The 25,897-nt window shown below is 48.6% G+C and overlaps 1 protein-coding gene across 6 annotated transcripts in view; it reads left to right on the top strand.

The window, feature by feature from the left end:
* The window catches only part of SRGAP2 (SLIT-ROBO Rho GTPase activating protein 2), a 235,426-nt gene that overhangs the window by 196,042 nt on the left and 13,487 nt on the right, over positions 1-25,897 (top strand). For all 6 annotated transcript variants that reach the window (XM_025921150.2, XM_086693631.1, XM_025921151.2 and 3 more), the window contains exons 14-18: positions 3,423-3,483; positions 9,695-9,772; positions 10,686-10,820; positions 12,854-12,959; positions 22,058-22,282. In XM_025921150.2, the coding sequence (XP_025776935.1) occupies positions 3,423-3,483; positions 9,695-9,772; positions 10,686-10,820; positions 12,854-12,959; positions 22,058-22,282 (605 nt within the window). The remainder of the gene's footprint in view (positions 1-3,422; positions 3,484-9,694; positions 9,773-10,685; positions 10,821-12,853; positions 12,960-22,057; positions 22,283-25,897) is intronic.

Here is a 25,897-nt window from a genome sequence, read left to right as displayed (position 1 = left end):
GGGTAGTAGGAGCGTTGGAGGCCTTCGTGACATTGTCCAGTTTTTGCTCCCACTAGACTGTCTTAGGCTCCCCCGGAGCAGTGGGGACAGGTCATCTCTGGCCCACTCTTGTCCACCACAGAGAGTTCCCCTGGGCTGCTTCCGATGTACCCCCAGTAACCATGGACATGCAGGTTTGATGTCTTACTTTCTGCACCCCTGCATGCTTCCCTTTAACTACCATTGATATTCCGTTTCCCGCAAGTCTAGGCTGAACTTGGCATCCACATAACTTGTTGAAGCCAGTCAGTCTGTGAATTTCCCGACCTACTTCTCTTTGGGTCTTTAAATTTAAATCTAGGGCCAGAAAAACTTTTCAAACCCTCATATCGCTAACTTCATTATCACTGCTACCACTCTTTGTAACTTCCAAAAATTGGAGGTTTTGTTTTTTTACAGTGGAATCTATTTTCTTCAGTAGAGTATAGAAGTATAGACCAAGAGTCTTCCTCTAAGAGCGCCCCAGGCTGACTGGCAACGAGAGGGCAGACACTGGCTACTATGGCTGGAAAGCTGGAGGAAGCAGAGGGCTTCAGGGGTTATGAAGATGAGCATTTGGGTCCCCGAGCCCTCCCTGACTCCAGGGCTCCCTTGGCACACTCACGACTTCCTTCGGCCGCATCCTGCCTTCCCAGTAAGCTTGGGAGCTACAGGCCGTGCCAGCTCTTCTCACAGCCTGACTTCTTTATGAGATCTGGCCGCTTCCCTAATGGTGGCCAAACCGCAGGGCCCCGGCTAAAAATTCAGGAATGTAGGCAAACCTGTGAAAGGAGCAGAAGCCACAGGACCCATCCCATTGAGATGCAATCTCTGTCCTAAACTACTTTATTTTATTTTATTTTATTTTATTTTATTTTATTTTATTTTATTTTATTTCATTTCATTTCATTTCATTTCATTTTTAAGATTTTTGTGGGGGAGGCACGTGGGGAGTTCAGTCAGTTAAGCGTCCGACTTCGGCTCAGGCCATAATCTCGCGGTTCCTGAGTTCAAGCCCCGCGTCGGGCTCTGTGCTGACAGCTCAGAGCCTGGAGCCTGCTTCAGATTCTGTGTCTCCCTCTCTCTCTCTCTGTCTGTCTCTCTCTCAAAAATAAACAAACATTTAAAAAAAATTTTTTTTTAAGATTTTTTTTTTTATGTAATCTCTACACCCAACATGGGTCTCAAACCCACAACCCTGAGATCCAGAGTCACACTCCCCCCCCCCTGAGCCAGCCAGGTGCCCCTGTCCTGAAGTTCTATAGCCCTTTTCAGCTAGGTTTAGGGCCCTTTGCCTGATCTTTCTTCCCCATAGCTGAATGATTGTGTGTTTAGCTGCGTTATAAAACCCTGTTGGTTTTCAGTAATGCTTGGCACGCATATTTGGCAACGTTTGTCGAGCTCCTGGGATGCAGGTTGGGTGGCGGTAAGATGTTCGTTCAGTCTCAGAAGGAAACTGCCTGGGTTTGGACCCCTGCCCTGCCACTTACTGCCTGTGGCAGTCACTGTAAGCAGCTATTTCACCTTGCCTGGCCTTCAGCTCCTCACTTGTCAAACAAGGATGGTGATAAGGATACACACCCCATAGGGTCGTTATCAGGACCAGTCCTGCTAAAGCACCTAGGACCTGACCCACCACCTGTATAAATTCTCTGTAAATGATAAGCTCTAATGTTCATGTGCCAACAGGAAATGTTACTCTTCTCACCACCTATTCCCTCCCCAGTTTGTAGGCATCAAATTGAAGCCCACAGAAGTTAAATATTATGACAGGGATGTATAGCAAAATGGCAGAGCAAAGATTGATATCTGGGACATCTGCTTCTTAGTTTAGTACCAATTAGTTTCCACTATTTCTAAGAGTTGGGTTTTTTCTTCCCTACCTTTTATGCCAAGTAAACCCCCTTTCTGTTGCTCCCATTGGTTCATCAGTTGATACCCTCAACTGATATTAATTGAGCGCCTACTATGTGAGAACATCATGGCCAGCCCTGGAGATCCACGAATTGACTGGATCTGCCCTGTGGAGCATGAGCTATGGTGGTGACAAATGCAAATGAGATCTTCATACCCACACAGTTAAGTCACAACTGTTAAGTTGTGTAACACAACTGTTAACTGTGTGAGTTAAGTTGTGAGAGCTGAGTGCAAGGTGCTGAGACCCTGTGGACAGGGGCCCTGATCTCATCGGGGGAGTCTGGAGAAGCATTCCTAAGAAGGTGCTACTTGCACTGAGACCCTAAGGGGTGGGATCCCAGGGTGAGGAGAACATTCCAGAAGCAGGAGCAGTTCGCGCAAAGCCATGGACAGAGAACTTCTCTAAAGAATGGAAAGTTAGGCTGGTGCGGCTGACAGAGACTGGAGGGAGAGCAGAAGGAGATGAAGTTGGAGGCAAAGGCAGGACCCTGGACACGCAGGGCTGTGTAAAGAAACTAACAAGGAGTCTTTGAAAGAGGTTAGCCTTGGGGCACCTGCGTGGCTTAGTGGGTTAAGTGTCCGACTCCAGCTCAGGTCATGATCTCACGATCCGTGAGTTCAAGCCCAGCATGGGGCTCTGTGCTGACAGCTCAGAGCCTGGAGCCTTCTTCAGATTCTTTGCCTCCCTCTCTCTCTGTCTCTGTCCCTCGCCAACTCCTCTGTCTCTCTGTCTCTCAAAATTAAATAAAAACATTTTAGTGGCGCCTGGGTGGCTCAGTCAGTTAAGCGGCCGACCTCAGCTCAAGTCATGATCTCGCGGTCCGTGAGTTCGAGCCCCATGTCGGGCTCTGTGCTGACAGCTCAGAGCCTGGAGCCTGTTTCAGATTCTGTGTCTCCCTTTCTCTGACCCTCCCCCATTCATGCTCTGTCTCTCTCTGTCTCAAAAGTAAATAAACGTTAAAAAAAAAATTCTTTTTAATAAAAAAAAAAACATTTTAAAAAAATTTGAAAGAGGTTAGCCTAGGAAGTGAAGGATGGGGTGTGCACTTTCAGAGATCACCCAGCCACTATTTTAAGGAAGGATGACATGGTCTGGAGGACAGCAAGGGTGGGAACTGAGATACTGACGTAAGGACTGAGCTGATGGCAGTAGAGATGGAGAGAAGTGAATGCATTTGAGAGATACTTAGGAGGCCGACTTGACAAAGCATATTGACTGATTGATTGGATGGCTGAGGGTAGGAAGCTGGTTTGGGAAGGAAGACGATCAGTTGCATTTAGGACGTGCTGAGTTTAAGGCATCCGTGTGGCATTCCAAGTAGGCGGTTGTGTATGCTCTCTGGAGCTTGGAGGAGGCCAGATGCTTCTTTGAGGACCGGCCACTGAGCCAGCTGAGACAAGTTCTGCACAGTCTGGCCCATTTTACTCTGACTCTGGGCTATGCCTGTTTAAAGATTCTAATGCTGTGTTTCTCTTCGGCTTTTCAGGATTCCAGCCAGGCAATTCCTCTGGTGGTAGAGAGCTGTATCCGGTTTATCAGCAGACACGGTAAGTAGGATTAAAGCCTTGCCCATATTTGTGCAAAGCTGGGAAGAGCTTCCAGGAATTCTTTGTGGAGTAAGAACAGAGACCGACTTTTCCTCCTGACCTTCTCAGAAACGGAATAAAATCTTAACTTGTTCGCATAATGTTTGCTACCTTTGAATGGCCCCACCTAGACATCGAGAGAAAGACATCATATGCTTTGACCCAAAATGCCTCAGCCACTTACCACACTCCCTCTTCTAGCTTGAGAGCGGGTTTTAAATTACAGCTGTGACAGGAGTAAGTACAGCTGGGGTGGTGTGGTGACAGTTTCGCCATTACTCACCGTCTTTGCACGTGTCAGTATCTCCTGACACGCTGACCTTCTGCATCGGACTCCTTTGCAAACAACTCCTTTTGTGATGTTGCCCTGATTCCTGATAATACTCAGGTTCTGGTTCTGCTGTGGTCTTGCTGGATACGACATCACCTGGAGCTCAGTTAGTCGCCAGTGTAAAGTTGTAGCCCACCTTTGAGAGCCTTCAGGGGCTGGCTCCTTCTCGGCCTAAGTCCGATCACTCTGTCTGCTGCTTGGATGGAGCTGGGTCTCATAAACTCCACCCCTCACTAGCTCCCGGGCTGGTTGCACAGAATCTAGGGGTGGAGATGAATTGCCAGAGAACCAAGCTTGTAAGTGTAAGAGTGTTTAGAAAGCACAGATACCTGAGCTACTGCCATGGAGATTTCTAGGAACTGGACATCAGACATTGTTTTTAGAAGCTGTCTTATCTAGTTAGAGGAAAAGGGACAGAATGACCTTCTTGCAGCTGAGGAGGTATGTGGGTGATTGCTGGTCTGGGTGCAGAGGTAGCCAATTTCTCTCCCTTCCTCTCCCAGTGCGCTGGGACCTTGCTTGCCTTTGTTTCTGGAATAGTAATTATTTTAGCCTGCTTACAACTTAGCCCGTTCTAATCAGCTACAGTTTTCTCATCTTGTCTCTATTTACTTGAAGTAACAGCATTGTATATCAACAGTGAACAAATATGTATCAAGCACCTGATCAGTGCTGGGCACCATGCATTGTGAAATAGGAAAACAAAAACAGGAATAACGCACTTCTCTTGTCTTTACTTGGTTTTATGATGCGGTTGGGAGAAAATAAATAAGCAATTGAAAAGCTAAATCAAAGGAGATAAGCTATAGCAATTCAGAGGAGCAGTAGAAGAAATTCCACAAGATAGTAATGATTAATGATCAAATAATTGGCAAAGATAAGTCCAAACTGCGTTCAGGGGAGGAAAAATTATTTGTGTCTAAAGGACAATAAGAGGATGAGAGTCTGCACTCTTACTGCTTCGTCCATGCATTCCATTCGGTCATCCAACAAATAGAGAAGAGAGAGAGAGAGATTGCTCATTGTGTGCCAAGGAAAAGTTCCTGCTTTCGTGAGCCGTATATCCTGCTAAAGGACAGATAAATAGATGCTTGGCTGATCAGTTAATAAATAAACATGGTAACATACAGGGTGTCTTCTGATGGTGAGTGTCATGAAGAAAAGCGAGGTGAAGAGGAGGAGAATGGAGAGGGGACACTGTTCTGGATGGGTTGTTCAGAGAAAGGCCTTCAGCTCCCCTAAGAGGTGACATTTGGACGGAGTCCTGAAAGGAAGCGAGGAAGTGAGCCACGTGGCATCTGGGAAGAGTGTGTCAGAGACAGGGCGCATCAAATGCAGAGGTCCTTGGCAGCAGGGGCCAGCATGCAGGAGGCCAGTGTGGCTGGAGCGGAGAGAGGGAAGAGGAGGGGGGCAGGAGATGAAGCCAGAGGCCAGACGCTTAGGACTTCATTGCCTAAGGGAGGTGTTTGGGTTATAATCTGAGTGAGGTGGGAAGCTACTAGAGAAGTTTGAACAGAGAGAGCTCTTTTTTTTTTTTTTTTTTTTAAAGACGTATTTGCTTTTGAGAGAGAAAGCACAAGCAGGGACGGGGTGGGGGGTGGGGACGGAGGGGGGACAGAAGATCTGAAGCGGGCTCTGCACGGACAGCAGGGAGCTTGATGCGAGGCTCAAACTCACGAGCCGTGAGATCATGACCTGAGCCAAAATCGGATGCTCAGCCGACTGAGCCACCCAGGCGCCCCAAACAGAGAGCTTTAAAAAGCCGCTATGTAGAGACAAGATTATAGGAAGAAGGAGGCTGTGGCAGCCGCCCAGGGAAGACACGACAGTGGCCAGGCCCAGAGTGTGAGCTGTGGAGGAGCTGAGGGGGAGATGGTTCCATATATTGGGCCTCAAATGTACCTGTCCCTGCCCCTGTACATGCACAGTGCACGCGGGGACATTTCTGTGCTGCGGCTCTGGGGAAACAGGTGTGCTCACATGTTGCTGGCTGTATTGCAAACTGGTACAACCCTTTTGGAGGGGAATTTGTCAGTGTCCAACAGGACTGCATATGCGTTTGTCTTCTGGTCCGGCAGCCCTTGTAGGAATTTACCTTGAAACATACACCTCCAACAATGAAAATACATACACCCGAGGTTACTGGTTGCAGCCTCGTTTGTAAAAATATTAGAAACAACCTAAATACCCTCACACAGAAGAGCGGTTGAATCAACTACGTTGTATCTGAATACTAGGCAGGAATGAGCACGGTCTCCATGAAATGACCTGGAAAGATTTCCAGAATATGTTGTCAAGCGAAAAAAACAAAGTACAAAAGAGTGTCGATAGCATGCTGCCTTTTTGGTACAAAGAAGACAATAGGAGAATGTACATGTGTATTCTCATTTCATCAAGAAGAAATACAGGAAGGATGAATCCAGAAACTAATATTTGATTGTTTATCTACAGGAAACGGGTGGAAGAGGGGTAAAAAGAATGGGGGGTGGGAAATGGGAGGGAAGTGACATTTTCTCTGAATATTGCTTTTGTATAATTGTGGCTTTCAGAACTACATTAGTGTTTCCCATATTCAAAAGATAAATAAACAGATAAATAAAACAAGGATGTGGGTAAAACCCCAAGTGGAATACAGACAGTAGTGAGTAAACCTAAGTGTGTAACAAATGAATGAGGGAGAAAATAATCCAAGTAACTTTAGAAAACAGTATTTTTTAAAAAATGTTTTTAACATTTATTCATTTTTGAGAGAGAGGGAGACAGAGGGTGAGTGGGTAGGGGCAGAAAGAGAGGGAGACACAGAATCCGAAGCAGGCTCCAGGCTCCGAACTGTCAGCACAGAGCCTGACGTGGGGCTCGAACCCACGAACTGTGAGATCATGACCTGAGTCGAAGTCGGACGCTCAACCGACTGAGCCCCCCAGGCATCCTTGACGACAGTATTTTGATACTATACTGTAAGTCTAAAGACAACAAGAGCTATAAACAAATACTATACAGTTGTTGGTAATTTTTTTTTTTTTTGAGAGAGGGCACAAGTGAGATGGGGGCAGAAAGAGAGAGAGAGAGAGTGTGAGAATCCCACGAGGGGCAGAGAAACAGAAGAGAAGAGGGGCTCGTGCTCACCCGGTGCAGGGCTCAAACTGACGAACGATGAGATCATGACCTGAACCGAAATCGGATATGGGCTATCAATTCTGAAGCCATTTTATGTGTATTCCAGGACTGACCAAATAGATAAACATATTGTTGCTTTAAAGGAAAGAAACAAAACACCATAGTACATAGTGGTTGTTCAAAAAACATTTGTTAGGCTAAACTGAACTTTTTCCCCCACATGGGGACTCAAGGTATTTCTGAACGCCCCATGAATCAGGGTTAAAATTTTTGTGCATGTGCATTTAGTGGAGATAGGATCTGTAACACTTGTCAGTCCCAAAAGGGTTTGTGACCCACCATCTGCTGGGATTTGTACATCCTTACTGACTTTGTGTTCCCTAGGAGGTAGATATTATAGTTCCCATTGTATAGATGAGAAAGCTGAGGCTCGTCTGTAAATAGTCGTCAGGGTGATCCAGGAAGACTTAAAGAAGAGGGATTTGGGGAACGACAGACTGAATCAGGGTAGGAAAACCCCACTTACGCACAAGGGAGCCAAGTAACGCGAGGCAGTACTGTAGCAACCATTTCAAGAATTCTCACGGAGAGTACCTCTTGGCAACAGCTGGATCCGGTGCAAAATGGAAGGTTGTGTGCTGCTTCCATGCTGTAACTTACCCTCCTCTGAGTGGTTTTATACCTGCATGCTGGCGTGCTCTAAGAACAAAAGAGAAAGATCGAAGATGGCTCAGGTTAGTCCTATGAGGCCTTACCTGCATTCTCATAAAAAGCCCACTGCTTTCCCCCTTTACGGCTGGAAACCAACCACTTATCAGTGTTCCTACTTTCAGTGTCATGAGATTAGATGCTCTGAAGATTCTGTCTGCTGAGCAAAAACATATCGCTATCCTTCTAAAGCAGAGGTTCTCAAGGGGAAATGGGAACCAGACGGAAGGGGATCTCAATGTGTTTCAGGCCTGCTGCCTGACTTCCAGTAAGCTCTCCTCTGATTTCTTCATGTCCTGGGCCCATGGGCTAAAGTGGCTTTTCGTTGATGGTCCAATCTACTAAAAAGTCCCGAAGTGATCCTCTCTCAGCAAATTCTTGGCTTCACCTAGAACACTGAGTGGCCTGGGCCCTGAGATGACATTTCCTTATACTATACTGTGTTTTTGACAAGTCACAGGGTGTGTGTTTCTATCACAACACTTGCTGTTTACATTCTGTGTTTAAATGCCATTATTTGGCTGTTACATCCCATTGGTAACTAATATGGTACTATTACATTGATACTAATGGGGTTTTAACGTTGTCTGCCATTCTCTGAGGAATATTCTGGAGATTCCCTTAGAGGAGCAAACAACTTAAGTCCTATTACAAGCCAGGTAATTAAATTCCCCCTGCTTGCTTCTTAATATTGCTTCAATTGGATTCAAGATTATAGTCCTGGCCTGTGTGATTTACCTTCAAAGGTCTAGCCGACAGAATCCAGTCACCCCTTCACCGAGAGGGTATCCCTGAAACAGTGGCAGTTCTACTCTTTTTTTCTTAAAAAGGAATTTGTTTGAGATTTCCCTGACATGTCAGAGTTTTTGATCAATCATGCCATTGCAGAGGAACTTGGACAAGATGCCCAAGACGGAGACACAGGGCTCCTGAGAACGGCTGACAAGCCTCATGCGATTACAGATGCTAGTTCGGTCTGACCTCTGGGGCCAGCAGTAAAGGCATGCTTCCTCTCTTACCACCTTTGTAGCCCCTTGTGTGGGGTTGTGAGCCACATCCTTGTTCAGACTAACAAATGGGTTCCCGCCCTGCCTGCATTTTCCCTCTGGTTGGCCCCACAAGCCTAGTGTTGAGGAGCGAGTACATAATGGCAACCAGAGGCCTGGGTTGGCCTCCTGACTCTGGTTCTTATCGCCTACATAACCTAAGGGGGTGGGGGGTGGTCATCACACATCCCTTCCTACATCCAGAAAATGGGCTTGCTGGTGAGCCCTGCCTTAATGGCTGTTGTGAGTACGAGTTGATTTATTTCTGGGAAAGCATTTTTAGCAGCAGTCCCTGCACATGCATTAGTATTATTATTTTTAGTGATTGTTTCTACTCTAACAAAACCCAAGAGGACACAGTTTTCACGCCCATTATCACACTGTCACATCTATGCACATTTGTCTCTGAGCGAAGCTGTGGTCGAGGACCAGCGGCCAGCACGGTACTGACGGTGCTCTGTTGACTGATCACTTGCCTTTTCCTGTCCTCTCTCTTTCCTGAATATTCAAATCATTGTGCCCTAGAGGAGCCATGCAGCGTTAGGACAGCCGAAGCAGGAATTGTATCTCCGGCCTTATGAAACTCCTCCAACGGTGTCTAAGGCCTGCCTACCATACCCCCAGTGCCCATTCCTGGCAGGGGGGTGATAAGAAGGTGCCAGGGGTCACTATGTCACTTGGCAGATGGGAACAGAGAGGCAAAGGCGGGGGAGGAACCTGCTTCCTGGTCTTCCTCAGAATCAGAAATGGAGCCATGTGTAGACATCTTTGGCTTTGTTTATGCCTCCTGTATACCCATTCCAGGGACTTCTCCAGCATCCCTGCACATGCTTTCTCCTTTGACCTGAAGGATAGAGACACGGTGCTTAAATGCACACTGGCTGGAGGACACAGACATCCAACCAAGCTTGGAGCTGTGGCTATGACTTTGTTTCTTCCTCTCCTTGACCACTTTTCCCTGTCTTTCCAGGACTACAGCATGAAGGAATCTTCCGGGTGTCGGGATCCCAGGTGGAAGTGAATGACATCAAAAACGCCTTTGAGAGAGGTAAGGGAACAGGCTTGAAGATAAGACCAAATGTCTGCCAGCCCCCTGGGGTGTTGGCTCCACCCTGTCTCCCCTGGGAGGTACCCAGAGGTCACCCAGCTCTTTAGCCCAGCACCTGCTGTCTCATGGACAGTCTTCCCCAACACGTGCAGGGAGATGCCAGGGCACATCCCAGCTCCCTCCTCAGCCCATTCATCGTGCCTCTCGCCTGTGGACGATCTGCCGAAACCCAAGAAGTTAACTATGATATCTGGGTGGTTTACGGTTTTATCCAGAACCCTTGGTGGCAGTTAATATCAAGGCTAATGCGCCTGTTCATCGTAGCCCATTTATTATCTTGTGGGCCATTAAGGTAATGGGCAAGCTTTGGCAATTTCCGTCACTATAATGGATATATATAGTCTCAATTTGAGGTTGGTCCTATCATTAAATCTAATTACATCTGATACGAAATTTTCCATAGGGAGCTCCAGCGTGATTGTTCTCCCATAAGTAGGTGTCCTTTGTTGCGAGCCAGGAGGAGTAAGAGCGAGTCAGAGTGGCTGGCCACCTTGGCCTCATTTTCCTTCCCCAGGGACTCAGTCCCGGCCTGGCTTCATGATTCTTGTGAGAGGGCCTGTTGCAGTGTCCCATCCCAACCCAGAGGGAATGTCCCTGAACGAGTCTGGCACGAGCCAATTTATCCTAATGGACCCTTGTGCCCTCTTCTCTCCTTGGGGCCCCTGAGCCTAAGCAGTCTTTGCTTTATCTAGTCTCTGGTCCATCCTACTCATGGCCAGCATGCCGGGCACAGAGCTGATGGACTCTGATGAGGACTTGGAAAGCCAGCCCTTCCCCACCACTTCTGCTTTGTCCTGTGGGGTTTTACCTCTCTCACTCTCTTTTTCCTTTTTGGGGGGCTGCTTATCCTCAGGAGAGGACCCCCTGGCTGGGGACCAGAATGACCATGACATGGACTCCATTGCTGGCGTCCTGAAGCTTTACTTCCGGGGGCTAGAACACCCTCTCTTCCCCAAGGACATCTTCCATGACCTGATGGCCTGCGTCAGTAAGTACATCCTGGCCTCAGACTGGCTTCTGGGCAAGAAAGAACACCTCATAGCAATAGACAAGCAATTTCCACGGGATCTTCTTTCCCCCCATAAACTTTTCAATAATGTTTCTCTTTTTCCTTTCCCTCAGTAAAGTGTCTCCTCCTCATCCTCAATCCTTCACCCCCTACTAGGGAGGGAGGAAGGATGAGTTTTCAGGAAGAGTCTAGGACAAGTCAGAACTCCTGGCCTTTTCTTTTCTGATTTACCTTAAACTCCTTGCTTTGCTGGGCTTTATCTTTCTTCAATAAAATACATTTCTTTTTTTTTTTTTTAATTTTAATTTTTTTAATTTTTTCTTTAATTTATTTTGAGAGAGAGAGAGAGAAGGAGATCATGAGCAGGGAGGGGCAGAGAGAAAGGAAGAGAGAGAATCCCAAGCAGGCCCTGCACTCTCAGCATCCAGCCCACCTGACTCAGGGCTCGATTTCACAAACTGTGAGATCATAACCTGAGCCAAAATCAAGAGTCAGACACTTAACAGACTGAGCCATCCTGGCATCCCCAGTAAAATGCATTTCTAATAGTATGTAAGACATGGTCCTTTTCAGTTATTGGAAGCTCAGACATTTACTGCCCATGCTTTTTATGATATAAAGAGAGAAATGTTTTCTGTTTGTTGCTTTAAACATGGCATGGCTTACCTGCTGGATGTGTTAATATGTGTTCTTCTAAGGAATAGAACCCTTCTGCCCACTTAAAAGTAATGATATGATGTTTTCCTAGAAAGGGATATCGTCTCTACTTTGTCCTTCTTACAGGTTCTCTGCCTCTTACTCTCAAATTTGGGGCTTGGAGAGCTGTTCCCACCATTTAGTTTAGCTCATTATCCTGTTTTGTTTTCCATGGAAACTTAGGTTAATACCAGCTCATCCTGGAAGTAGACCCCAATGGAATGATGGCTCCAGAGGCTGGAGAAGGCAGTGCCTTGGACATGGGGAAAAGAACCTTCTTCCTAGATGCACCAGGGTCTTTCTGCCCACCCACCCCCCCCCCCACCCCCAGGTTTCAAGTTTGACTCAGTGTATGCCCTGAACACTGTTCCTATCTGCTATTCTGAGGACCCAGAGCATTCAATAAGCTCTCTTGTTTTGTTGACCCACTACTTTTGGGAGTCTGGTGGAAATCAGTGCTGTGGGTGGGTGATTAAATATATGCACCCCTCCTGTCCTCACATCTTTTTCTGGGACTGGGCTTAGATAAAAATCTTAAGTGGACTGGGGCTACCAAGACAGTTCAAGACACCTTGGCTGCCCACTTCTCCCCTCGAGATGTGCTCCTAAACCCACTGCTTTCCACTTCTTTTTCACAGAAAGACACTCCTAGAAAATGACAGTATCCATCTGGCCCACTGTGGGAGTGGGGAGACTGGCATTGATGGAGTCCGCCAGCCTTGGGTCTTACCTGTAATTGATTTTCCACAGCCCAAGAGTCAGGAAACTTCTCTGGTCTTCTCCCCAGATCTCACTATTTATCAGGCATCTACCATCTCTTGCCTCTGGCCACATTCTGCTCAACCCACTGCAGATAAGGGAAGGGAAGATAAGCCAGACCTGTCCAGAGGGTGAGGTGAGACGCGTGTAGAGTGAGCGGGACAGGACCTGCACAGCCTGTCTCCCTCCCCACATGTACACCCCTGAGGCTGGATGTTGAGCAATTAGTCATAGCAGGTTTATGGACGGTCCTTGTCTGTGGTTTTCATTGGAGGGTAGTAGGTGCTTGGGGACCATCTCCAACCCCTTCAGTGCCCAAGGTGCATATTCCTTAAGTCCTATAATCAGTAGGTGTCTGGAGCCCAGCATGTACCCTATGGCAGCAGTCCAGCCCCACGGGGCCACAGGGATGGAACTCCTTATGTGGAGCACCAGTGCTGTGCAGTCTTGGTCTGGCCGCTGTCTGTGCAGCACCTGCTGGAAGTAAGGGCCCTCTGACCGTTACTCCCCGGGATCTCTGTTGCAATGGAGGCTGACACGTGGCTTTCTTCTTTCAGCTATGGACAGCCTGCAGGAGAGAGCTCTGCACATCCGGAAAGTCCTCCTGGTCCTGCCCAAAACCACTCTGATTATCATGAGATACCTCTTTGCCTTCCTCAATCAGTGAGTAGACTTCCCAGTGAGCAATTGGATCAGGCCTTGGCCTCAGCCCCTGGAAGCTTACATGTAGAGCTATATCAGTTCATCCAGCCCAATGGGTATTTATGGAGCACCTACAAGGTGCTGGGCACCATTGTAGGCTGTAAGAATACATTGCGAAATAAGAGACAAAGCCCTGATATCATTTAACTCACATTCCAGGGTAGGAGACGGAGAGACAACAGATATGTCAGGCAGGAGTAAGTGCTCAGAAGAAAAATGAAGAAACCCAACTTAAGAGCTGGAGTGCGGGGTCTGAATGGGGGCAGGGGTGAAAGAGGGAGAGCCGCTGCAGAGGGGTGGTCAGCAAGGGTCTCTCGGAAGGAGACGGTGTGAGAGCAGGAACCTAAATGAAGTGAAGGAAGGAGCCACAGGGATGTTCAAGGCCGTCAGGCCCTGAGAGTCATAGTAATAATGGGTTTGGCTTTGGGAAGCCCCTGGAGGGTTTAAGCAGAAGAGTGATAAGATCTAGTCTCCTTATATTTTTTTAAGCCCGCCAACAGCTTTGTGGAGAAGTTGCCATCGAGGGCTGTGACGAAAATCAGGGAGACCTAGGTAGAGGTTATTGTGAGATCTCGGCCACGGGTACTGGGGGCTTAGACAGGATGGGGGGGTCACGAGGGAGGGTGAGGAGGTGGGGTTGGGTTTGGGGTCTGTTTACAGCATAGCACTGACAGGACTTCCTGATGGGGAGGATGTAGAGTGTGAGGAAGGAGAGAAATTCTAAATGTTTGGCAGGGGCAACAGAGTACCAGTGACTCCATTATGGAGTTGGGGAAGACGAGGCGTGCCGGACGGAATCGAGACAAGGCACCAACTCAGTCATGTTAACCTGAGGTACCTGTTAGGCTTCCACGCGGAGATTCCAAGTAGGCAGTGGGACATGGGAATCTGACACTCGGGAGAAACCGAGTGGAGACGGCGAGTCTGCCGTCACCGTGTACTGCTGTTTTAGCTGGTTACCCAGGGAGTGAGTGTAGCCAGGCAAGAGTTCTGAGGGCCAGAGGGACCCTGAGCTTGGACGGGGCATTGCTTCCTGTCCATGCCGTGTGTCCTTGCCGAGGGCAGGCATTGTGTCCCCAGGGAGCAGCAGAAGCAACAAGCAAGCACGTGTGGTGCTTCCCCTGTGGGCACCTCTGTCTTCAGGCTGCTTTCCCTGCGGTGTCTCCCTCAGCAGCCTAGAGCAAAGGCTATAAATGGGCAACGTGAGGGCCAGATAAGGCCCGTCGATGTGTTTCCTTTCAGTCTGCTGTGTCTTGAAAACATTGAAACATTTAAATATTAGGGGATTTTACTTAAAAATATCTGGATTTCCAGCTTCTCTTGAAAGCACCATTCAATCTGGTAATAATGGACCCGTATTCCACAAGGCAGCGGTGCGTGGTAGAGGGAGGGCAGCTGCCTGGGTGAGGCGGGCCCTCTTGGCACTCTCGAACACCGATGCTGAATTCAGTTGTCATCCCTCTTGCTCTACGTGTTTTCCTCTAGTGGAGAAACACAGACCCATGAATGTATCAAGAAAGAGAACAAAAATTAGACCAAGGGGCTAGCATCTTTTGTTTATTTATTTGTTTGTTTTTTACTTTTTTTAATGTTTATTCATTTTTGAGAGAGAGAGAGAGACAGAGGGCAAGCGGAGGAGGGGCAGAGAGAGAGGGAGACACAGAATCCGAAACAGGCTCCAGGCTCCGAGCTGTCAGCACAGAGCCCGACGCGGGGCTCGAACTCGTGAACCGTGAGGTCATGACCTGAGTCGAAGTCAGATGCTCAACTGATGAGCTACCCAGGCACCCCAGGGCTAGCGTCTTTTACCATAAATGTCTTTTTCTTCCTGGTCTGTTTGGTCTTTGCTTCAAAGGAAAACGAATTTAGTGACCATCTCATGAGCTTTGACTCCCTTGTAAGTTCGCGGTCAGCCTGGCCCTCGAGGGTGTCTGGGTTAGCCCCACTGCTGGAGACCTTGCCGGGGCACCCGCACTGTCCGTCAGCCTTGCTGCTGGCAGTGCAGAGGGACAGAAGGTCCCGGCTGTTGGGTCAGCCTCCTCCATGTGGCACTGTCTGCTCCTCCCATCGGCCAAGCCCTGACTCAGCACCGCAACTGGCTAAGTTCAGAACCCCTCGTGGCTCACGCAGGGTGCTCGTGTGAGGTGCATTCTAGGCTGGTGGAAACGGAAACTCCGTGATGACTCTCGAGCTAGTCAGCTCCCCGGGGCCACCAGTCCTCTCCCCTCATGGACGGATACCTGCCCTCAAAGTGAGCCTGGTCTGCTCCCCCAGAGCAAGCAGTGTGACGGTAGTGGGTAACAAGGCAGAGGAGCACACACAGGTCCCGGGGCGACTGTGTTGTGTAAGCACAACGGCCTCATCCTCTTCCCCACACCTTCTTCCTGTTCTTCCTGCTTCTTCCTGCGGGGACCTCGCGGGAGCAGGGGAGCCATAGAGCAAGCATCGCGCAGAGCTGGAGGTGGTGGCCACTGTTGGAGGAAACATGGGAATTACACCAATTCAAATGATCGCTTTGGTTTTTTGCTTTTTTATCTGGTTACAAAAGAGATGCATTTGGTCCTCGGAGTGGTTCATGGGAAAGATGCAGCGTTAATAACCGTAGTGTTTCCTAGAATAATAAATGGAATTCAGGACACAGGTGACAGAGAAGATCACCTCTGCGGGAAGATGGCAGGTCGTAAGCGTACACATACCAATGGATGTGGCAACAGTGGACACAGGTCGCTCCTGAGGGAGACTCTGCCCCGGCCCAGACTTTCAGGACTGCTCTCCTTTGTCGTTCTGCATCCTAGGGGGGGTGTGTACTTTATTTCTGGCTATGGTCTTTCTCTTGGGTTGTACACATGCTCAATCTCAAGAAGCCAGAAAAACTAATATGTGTGTATGCGTATGTGGAACTCCTTACACTGGGCACTGGCACCGTGTGGACTTGATCTGGTTCCATATATGCGTAGCTAGTGTCCTTCAGAGTACCCAGTCCACTGCATGAACCTCAGGTACATGCCTGTCCAGCAGGCCTTGTGAACTATTAACATTATCCTTTCTAGCATCTGCATTAATTATCTATTGCTGTGGAACAAATCACCCTGAAACTTAACAACTTGAAACAAAAGACATTCATCGTTACATCTCAGTTTCTGTGGGTCAGGAATCCAGGGGCAGGGTGGCTGGGGACTCTGGCTCTAGGTCTTAGGAGGTTGCAGTGAAGGTGTTGGGGGCAGGGCCGTAGTCCCTTCCGAAAGCTCCACTAGGGGAAGACCTGCTTCCAAGCTCACTTGCGTGCTGTTGGCAGGATTCAGTTCCTTGCAGGTTGTTGGACTGAGGACCTTCACTCCTGGCCGACTGTCGGCCAGAGGCTTTCGTCAGTTCTTCGCCATGTGGACCTCCCCATAGAGCTGCTCCCAATATGGAGGCTGGCTTCTCTCCAAACAAGTTGAGAGAACACCCAAGACAGGAAGCACAGTCCTTGGTAACCTAATCTCAGAAGTGACATCCCATGCCTTCGGCCATATTCCATTCACTAGAAATGAGTCACTACATCTAGCCCATACTCAAAGGGAGAAAATTACACCAGGATGTGAATACCAGTAGGTAGGGGCCATGGGGTTCATTTTAGAGGCTGCCTACCACAGCCTGTATACTACCCAGAGAGTTTTTGCCCCCCAACGAAGTATAGGTAGCTCCCCCTCACCGCAGCTGATTCCACTGCTTGCCTTTTGAAACCTACTTTTTTCAGACATCAAACAATATAGCCTTCTAGTTTCTTGCTAGCCAAGTGAGGTCCACGGACCAGCTTCACTGGCATCATTTGGGGAAGTTGTCAGAAATGCAGAGTCTCAGCCCCTCTCCCCTCAAAGGCCTGTGAATCAGAATCTGTATCTTAACAAGGTCCCCTGGCAAGTCATACTCACATGAAAGTCCCAGAAGCCCTGCGCTGGGTCCTCAAACACTGCTCCACTGTCTGAAAGAGTGAATCAGTGGTGCTTCTCTCCTGACTAAGGTGCCCTGGGGGCTCCACGAAGGCTGAGGTTTCCTCTAAATCTCACCCATCTCCAGGTGCCTCTTAGTTTGGGAAGATTCTGTCTGGGCTGTTCTTCTGACTTTCACGAGGAGTGTTTTGGCTTCTACACGCAGATGGACAAGTAGAGTTGTGGTTGGCTTGTCTTCGGAGATCCGCAGCTGCTCACATACTTACTTAGTCATTTATTTCACATATATTTATTAAGCATCTACTGTGTGCCAGGCCCTGTTTTAGTTGCTGGCCATCTAAGAGTGCACCAAACAGTCCAGGCGTCCCATGGAGTCCCTTGTGGAGTTTATGTTCTATTGGAAGAAGACAGACCAAACTAATAAGTACACATATCACATGTCAGAAGATAAGTGCTATGGAGAAAAATGAAGCAGGTAAGGGAAGTGGAGCGTACCAGGGGTCAGGGTGAGAGTTTGCTCTTTAACATCCGGTGCTCAGCAGATGCTTCACTGAGCAAGGGACAGTGGGCCATGGGCATGGAGGAGAACCTAGAGAAACCGGTGTCCCAGAAGCCACGTAGACAAGTATTTTGAAGAGAGCGCGGTAACAGAGTTAAATGTGATGACAGGTCAGCTGAGAAAAAGACTAAGAATTACATTAGCAGCAGGGAGAGCATTGGTGACCCTGTAGGGGGTTGTGCTGATGGAGTGGAAGGGGTCAAACCCTGACTGTGGGTTCAGGAGAGAAGGGGTGCTGCTGATGGGTAAAAAAAAATGTGGTAGATCCATACGGTGGGGTAGTGTTCAGCCATAGAAAGGAGGGAGGCACTGAGGCATGTTACAGCGTGGATGCCCCTTGAAAACATCACACTGAACGAAAGAAGCCAGTCGCAAAAGACCACGTAGTGTGTGATTCCTTTTATGTGCAATGTCCGGAACAGGCACGTCAGTGGGGACAGCAGACTTGTGTAGCCAGGGGCTGAGGGAAGGGGAGAAAGAGGGGATATGGAGCCTGGAGCCTGCTTCGGATTCTGTGTCTCCTCTCTCTCTCTGCCCCTCCCCTGCTCATGCTCTGTCTCTCTCTCTCTCTCTCAAAAATAAACAAACATTAAAAAAAAATTTTAAAGATCGTGAAAATGGTAAATTGTATACTTTACCACAATAAAGAGGGGGAGGGAGCGAGAGAGAAGGTATGTTAGTCTGCTAGGGCTGCCGTAGCAAAATACCACAGACCAGGTGCCTTCAGGAACAGAAACCCATTTTCTCATGGTCTGGAGTCCAGAAGTCCAAGATTAAGGTGCCAGCAGGGTTGGTTTCTGGTGAGGACCCTCCTTGGCCTGTAGATGGCCCTCTTCCCTCTGTGTCTTCCCATGGCTTTCCTCTGCACGCACGGGGAGAGCCCTGCTGTCTCTTCCCTTAGTATAAGGACCGCAGTCCTATGGGATTAGGCACCCATCCTTATGACCTCATGTAACCTTCATTATCTTCTTAAAGGCCCTTTCTCCAAATACAGTCACATGGTGGGGGGGGGGGGGCTTCAACATAGAAATTTGGGGAGCGGGACACAATTTAGTCCATAACCGAAGAGGTGGAGATGAATCAGAGAATCAGAAACAACAGGTACAGACAACTCCCAAATCATTTTATTATGGAGAGGAGAGAAATGGGACAGGTGTGGATATGGGGTTAAGAGAGAATTTTTTTTCAGATGGACAGTATCACTGCATGTTTGCATGCTGGTGGGAATGACCCAGTGGAGAGGAAAAAACCAATGATGGAAGAGAAAGCAAGGGCAATGGTGGAAGTGATATTCTTGCTGGAGAAAGAGGATGGAGTTCACTGCGGGGGGAAGGAAGGCAGAACATGAGGGCGCAGAGGCAAGTCCTTTAACAGATGCGGGGAGCGTGAGGATGCTGACAGGTGGCGTTACAGGCGGAGGGAGTGAGTGGATGCCTTTGAAGGACTATGAGAAAAAATCAGCCAGAATTACCTTGACTTCTCGTCTCTTAGAAAGCCTTTTGGCGAAGTCAGGGAAGGCTGTTAAATCACGGATTTAGAGTGGGAAGTTGTAGTATCTCCTATTGGAAAAGCTTTTAAAAGGCCTGATGGATTCTCGGCCCCACGTTTTGCCTGGGGTCATGGTGAATAACACAATTTCTCTTCATCCCTTTCAGACCTAAGATCAACCCTGATGTGTAATATCTTACCCACAGTCTGTTGGTTGTTGCCAAATCAAACCCCTGGGGCGTGTGAAGCGGAAGGTTTTTAAGTGAAATGTCATGTATTTAAAACTATCTGTCGAAAGCTTAGTGTTCTCCCCGAGGATTTAAGCCTTCGATGTTGGGATCTGGAGTCCTCGGCTTGATGATGCCTGTCAGGAGAAGAAGGTGGCTAGACTCCTATAAATCAACTGCTGGCAAATGTCGACAGCCCTGCTTCCCATTTTCTGACTAGAATCGAGGGCCTTATATCAAGAAGCAATTAGGATAGTATAATTACAGAAAATATTGATTGAGCCCCACCTATGTGCCAGGCACAGTGCTCAGTGGTTTGTGTATAATTGCTCATTTAAACTTTATATCAGCCCCACAAAGGAGGTATGTTCTTTTATAAGGAAGAGACTTGGAACCTAGAACACTGTCCGGGAACTGGTAAGCAATGTGACCAGGACTCAAAACCAGGTCTCATTGACTCTAAAATTCTTCAGACGTTTTGTTTTTCTCTCTTAATTTAATCTAAGAGACAAATGTGCGTCATTAAAAGGTAAAAAGTCCAGAAAAGGGCATGATAAAAAACAAGTTTCCCACACTAATCCTGATTTTTTCATTCCTCCCCAAAAGCCTATGTTCTCAATCTCTATGCTGAACCTTGTTAAGATACACAAAAGATGAGTTTGAATCAATTAGAAGAATTCACTAGTATTATAGATAGAAGCTATAGAAATATAGTACAATTCTTAGAAGAGATGGCATTATATAAGTTGACACCAAAAAAAATATGTTTAAAGATGGCGCTGTTACCACTGTTACCCATTTTAGGTTGTTTTTTTTGTTTTTTTTGTTTTTTTTTTCCAATAAAAATCCAATATTTGAATTCCTATACTGGATATGGACGTTGGGGCCTTCGTGGATTATTAGCACCATTATGTTGTATATGAAATGCGTCTGTATGTGTACACATGTGAATTTTTCTGGGGAGAGAATCTCTGCTTTCTGTCAAATTCTTGAAGGAGGCCGTGACCCCCCAAATAGTTAAGAATCATGGCTTTCCCCCTAAACCCAGGTGTTCCCATTGTAGATTGGAGGAGAGAGAAGGATCTTGGTTTAAATTTTAATGAGAGTAAGAAATGCATCTGGTCCCTGAGACCCTAGTCCATGAAGATGTGTCCTTCTCAAGCCCATGGTCATTGCAGCCACCTGTGAATTGAACAGTCCTTCCCTTAGGAGACTTGGCAAGGTTTCTCCTCTCTTACAAGGCTTTGGGCTGGGGCTCTTGAAGCTAGACTTTGTTTCCTTTTGACTGCCAGGCTTCCCCAGAAATGACTGGTTTTCTTCCATGTTACCAAATGTCATCAGTTCGCACTAAAGAAACATGGCCTTCCTCCTCCTTGTCCCTGTTGTGGTTACCAAGGTAATTATCTCTCCTATCTCTCTCCAACGTTTGTTTGACCAAAAAGTAGAGTTGGAAACTTCTCCCGGCCTTTTCTGAATCCCAGCTCTCTATTAACTCAGGAGCCAGGGAAGGATTGTAAAATTTAGCCTTTAAGACCTTCTATGAAGCAGTCCAGCCACTGAGATCTATAACCGAACACATCGCTGGCCTCCCTACGTTGACTAAGTCCTAGAGAACATTGACTCTCAACCATGACAGTAATTCCCCCCGTGATAGCTGTTCACATCCATCGTACCGCTTCTTTGGTCCTGCACCGATTCTCCAAAGCGGACAGATGTATGTGAATCTTCAGTAGAGGAGAGAACCATTGGGTTAGAGAGACCAGCTTGGTAATTTGAGTCTGGGTGCAGGATACACTAGAAATGAACTCTGTCCGGTTCTGAAGAACGCCTACTCAGATGAAGACAGCTGAGTCTCAGGCCTCTGGTTCGGCATCAGAGGGATTTGGTTTTTCCTCAGAGCTGTAAGAATCAGGGGCCGGGGACCTCCTGCTGATGCCCATCAGGGAGGCAGTACTCCTTAGCAGAGCCCACAGCTCCACACCCTAGGGCTGGGGCGGGGGGGTACAGACCCAGAGCTGGCCAAGCCATCAGCCTGGACAAACAGAGACCGGTGAGGGCCGATGAGACCCAGGGTCTCCCTGAAGGGTTTGGGGCCTTGGCCAAGGTTGGAGGTGTGGCCAGAGCAGCTGCTGGCTGAAAAGGGGACTTCCCAAAATAAATACCCAATGACGAAGTCAGACTGCATCCAGAGAAAGCCTGAGCATAAACTGAGCAGCATGCTGACCTTTTCCTGAATAAATCTTGATTGTAATAATAGAGGATATTATGAAAATGGAAAACAATTACATTAGCTGTTCCAGAAAGAAATTCACTTGCTTGACGGGATACAAAAGCTAATCGGGTGGCAATGTTTTTAAATACGTCTAGAGCTTGGAATGGAATATCCCTAGTAATTTGATTATTTTGCTGTGCAAGGAGGTACACAACACACAGTGCCTGTGTCTTCTGACCATATCAGTACGAGGGCAGCCTGAGGGCCTCCATCTGCGCTGGCAGCTTCGGGGGCTGGCGTGTGGGAGCCATCCCAGTTGTGCAGAGTGGCGTATTCTTGAGGCAGGGTGGGTTTGGTGGGTGAGGTATGGAGCGGGGCTCGTGAAGCGGTGACAAGTAGGATTTGAAGGGGGAGCTGGAGAGGGAGGAGGGGAGAGACCTGCAAGGAGGTGGCTCCCGAATGACCGTCCTGGTGGTCATTCTCTTCTCCCCCCCAGACTTTCTAAAGGGCTCTGATGCCCAGGAAAGCAGGTGGCAATTTGTGGAGCTTCTGCTCTTGCTCTTGGCATTGCCTCCCACGATTGTGTTTTCTGGGCATTCATGCGAGAGCTTTCCAGCTTGCCCCCTTCCCTTCTCCTCCAGTTTATCACAGTTCAGTGAAGAGAACATGATGGACCCCTACAACCTTGCCATCTGCTTCGGGCCCTCACTGATGTCAGTGCCTGAGGGCCACGACCAGGTGTCCTGCCAAGCCCACGTGAATGAGCTGATCAAAACCACCATCATCCAGCATGAGAACATCTTCCCAACCCCCAGGGAGCTGGAGGGCCCCGTCTACAGCAGAGGAGGAAGCACAGAGGACTACTGGTAGGGGCCTCTGGGCCAGAGGGTGGGGAGGGGGAGTCCCCACTGCATGCTGGTGTGGGAGCCAGATGGCCAAGCGAGACCCAGGGGAAACACCCAGAGCCCCCCAGCCTTGCACTCCCAGGCGTTCCAAGCTGCCGGGATCTGGGGACGGTGCAGGCCCGACCTCGACCGACCTCGAGTGCCCGACCTCGACCCGACCTGTGGAGGGAGTGCCACTTTGTGCCACTTCCCTGTTTTTTATGAGTTTGAGGAACCATTCTGGAAAGCAGTGGCGACAATAATAGGAGGGTTAATAATCTCCAGGAAGAGAAAGTTTGTAAAGTTGTATTTAGAACAACTGTTCATCAGTCAGCAGTGCCTCTCAGGCTCCATGTCCGTGCTGTGTGTGGTGAGAGACGCAGACAGGCCTGGGTCCGGGTCCGCAGAAGTAAGATTTTCTTCCTTATTGCGAAGAACTTAGATATGAGGCATAATTTCCTCGCTGTGAGTTTGAACAATGATAATTTAGAATGATTGCAGAGATCTGTGAGGAGAAAAAGGGGTAAGGTAAGCTCCATTTTCGGCAGGTTAGGCCCACTTCCACCCTAAAGCGGGATTAAATCCTGTGGGGCAAGGTTTTTCATGACCTAGTCTGGGAACAGAGATATAAAAGGAATCCCTAGGGCTCATCTTTACTAGACCCTTGTGTTACACAGTTGACCAATCACTATTTCCGTATTACAGATAAAGTGACTATAACCTAGAGAGGTCAGTGACAACCTTTCAGGCCACCTTAGGGGTGGGAATTCTAACCATGCTGTTTTGTGTCTTAGTGCAGGGCACTGTCCAGGACCCCACACTGCACCCAGGGTACCACTTACAATGTCTTTTTCCCTACCAAACACAAAGGCAACCACCTCTGTCGTTTGCTCCCTAACATCCCTTACCTGCTCCTTCCCCTCCCTTCTTCCCCCGAATCATGCTTCAGCCTGGGCTGAAAGCATGAGCCAGCCCAATTCGGATTCCATCTGAATTCAACATCTGGAACCAATTCAGCAGCCCCATTGCTCTCCAGTAAGGTAGGGGAGGACAGGAGAGGATGTTCACTTAATTAGAGGCCAGTGGGTCCATGCTTCTCTCTGATCCCCACAGAAGGAGCCTTTTGCCTGAGGCGTGAAGAAAGTGGTATTCACGTGTCTGTGAGTAGAGAAATACCACTGACACGCCCGGGTTCAATCTTGTCCGCTATCCCGCGGATCCCAGCATCTGGGTCCGAGCTGGAGAAACCTATACTTCCTAGCTTGGAGAGAAGCCTTTTTGTCACTGACAGATGGTCGGTGAGGACATGGAATGTTGTTCAGGTGTGCTCCAAGGAGCTGTCTTTGTGCATGTGACTTGGAGAGTTGGTTTCTCTCTTGCATGAGGGTTGAGAAACTGTGGAGTAGTGTTCCCAGGGCCTGCTTTATCTTCTTTCCAAAGTGTGCCCTCACTTCTCAAATATCTCTGGCCCGATCCCAGGACACAGAGCCCCCCTCAGCCCTGTTCCCCCAGTCCCAGCCCAGCGGAGCAGACAGAGTCATGGCGAGGGTGGCTCACAGGGACACAGAAGGGGAGGACACCTTCCGCCAGTTCTCTCCAAAGCATTCTCCCAGGCCAACCGCTGTTTGTCATGCATCCGACACTTATTAGCAGCCTCTGGAAAAACCACCAGATTAGTCAGGGTATGTTACTACCACAGACTGGGTGGGAGGCCAGAAACCTGCGAGGATCAAGGGCAGGTGACCTTGGGTAAGAAGGACCATCTGACGACTGGACTCACCCACTCAGAAGGCTCCCAGCCTCTCCTCTTCTTTGGGAACAGGAAGAAGTGCCAGTGAAGTGAGCTCAGATGGATGAAGGAGGTGAGGGAGGGGTGGCAGAAGGGGGTGCCAGAGCCTGAGAACCCAGGAGACCAGAAGAGCCAGGAAGAGGGGGCCCCGGGCACTTGGTCTCCCTGAAGCTATGAAGCAGGGAGGCTAATCCCACTTCACCACACTCTCCAGCCATAAACTAGAACCCGGTTTCCCAGGACCACCTGCTGTTTGGCCTGCTGGGCTTCCTCAGACCGCAGGTGCTGGCGGGCTTGAGGTGTTGCTGAGGTGTGGGTGTAGAGCTGAGAGTAGGATTTTGGCACTAGGAGGGACCTTAAAAAGCATCATCCCGCCTTTACATTAGAACAGTGGTTCTCCAAGAGGAGTCCTTGAACCCACAGCACCTACGTCACTTAGGGCTGGTTAGGAATACAGACAACTGAGCTCCGCCTGGCCCTCGAGAATTAGAAACTCTAGAGGTGAAGCAGTCTGCTTTTAACAACCCATCCAGGACTCCCTGGCGTTTGAGAACTGCTGCCTTAGTGGATGGCCACATAAATGAACTTGGAACTCTGGAGGAAACTGAGCTTTTGCCCTGTGCACCCCTGGTGCCTGAGGGCTTCTAGAATGTCCTGAAACTCATCAGAGGGCTTGTAGGCCCAGCAAATAGTGCCCACAGTGTGTAGGCCCAGTAAACCTGTGAAAACTTATGCCCGCATTTTTTGATAAGGAGGAATCCCTGTTGATGTTCTCCCAGAATGTTCTCTGGAGTCTGAAGAGCCTCCTTGGAACTGACTTGTGTCATGTGGGGTGAGTTCCAGACTGGTTCCCTGGTCTTTGAGGGGAAAGACTTTCTGGAGTGAAAGACCCATCCTAAGTGGAGGGAGAGGCTATAGGCTCAAAAGCAGCAACCATGAGGCCAGGTGGTAGGGTTGAGAAGGTGGTGATACTTCCATAGAACTGCCTGGAAAGGCTCCCTTGTTACTACCAACTGCCAGAGGAAGAAACTTTAGAAATGAACAGGGGTCTTGTCTATTTCTCAGGAAGTTAGAACTTCCTGGTACCCATCCCCATCCACTCTGATGTCCATGAGCCAGAAGACCAGGAGAAGAAACAACTTTCCAAGTGACTTCCCTGGCCATTCTTGATTCTCAGTCCTGTATGATTTTAGACTCACTGAACTATTTGGGAACTTGACCAGCTTCCATGCCCCGCCCTCTCGCAGAGTCCAGCCCACAGCAGACTCTTCTCCTGCCGACTCACCTCCCATCTCTCACCAGTACACAGACCAAACCACAAAGCCCAGAGACATAAGCAAAATGAGAAAGAAGGAAAGGAAGACCACTTATCCTCACACAACTGAGGTGTACAGACCACTATCCTCAATTCATTGATTAGGCGGTTGAGGCTTAAAGAGATTCATTCCCTTGCTCAGGGTCATACAGGTACCAAGCGCCAGGGCTGGTTTCCAGCTCCTGTTGCGTCCCATGCAAAAACCTCGTATTTTCTTCCATATGCTCCCTCCAGGGACTAGTTCACCTAGAGAAATGGCCCTTCAGGAGTTGAGTTGTTGTGTATTTTCAAAAAGACTTATTTTATAAATTCAAAAGGGCTTCCCTCTGTCTCCAGATATTGTGAGTCGCAGGCAGTGTCGAGTGGTTTTTGCTGCAGGGCCCGGGCTAGAGAAACTCAGGAGCCTCGTGTTTCATTATCAACACTTGTCTGTAGTGTCCGGTCAGGATGCAGAGAGCGTGAAATAGCTTCTGCGCCCTTGCTCCAGGGAAGC

Source organism: Puma concolor, chromosome E4, assembly GCF_028749965.1.
Source record: "Puma concolor isolate L17-30 chromosome E4, mPumCon1.1.hap2, whole genome shotgun sequence".
In the NCBI taxonomy this organism is placed as follows: domain Eukaryota; kingdom Metazoa; phylum Chordata; class Mammalia; order Carnivora; family Felidae; genus Puma; species Puma concolor.
This window is presented reverse-complemented; position numbering and strand designations above follow the sequence as displayed.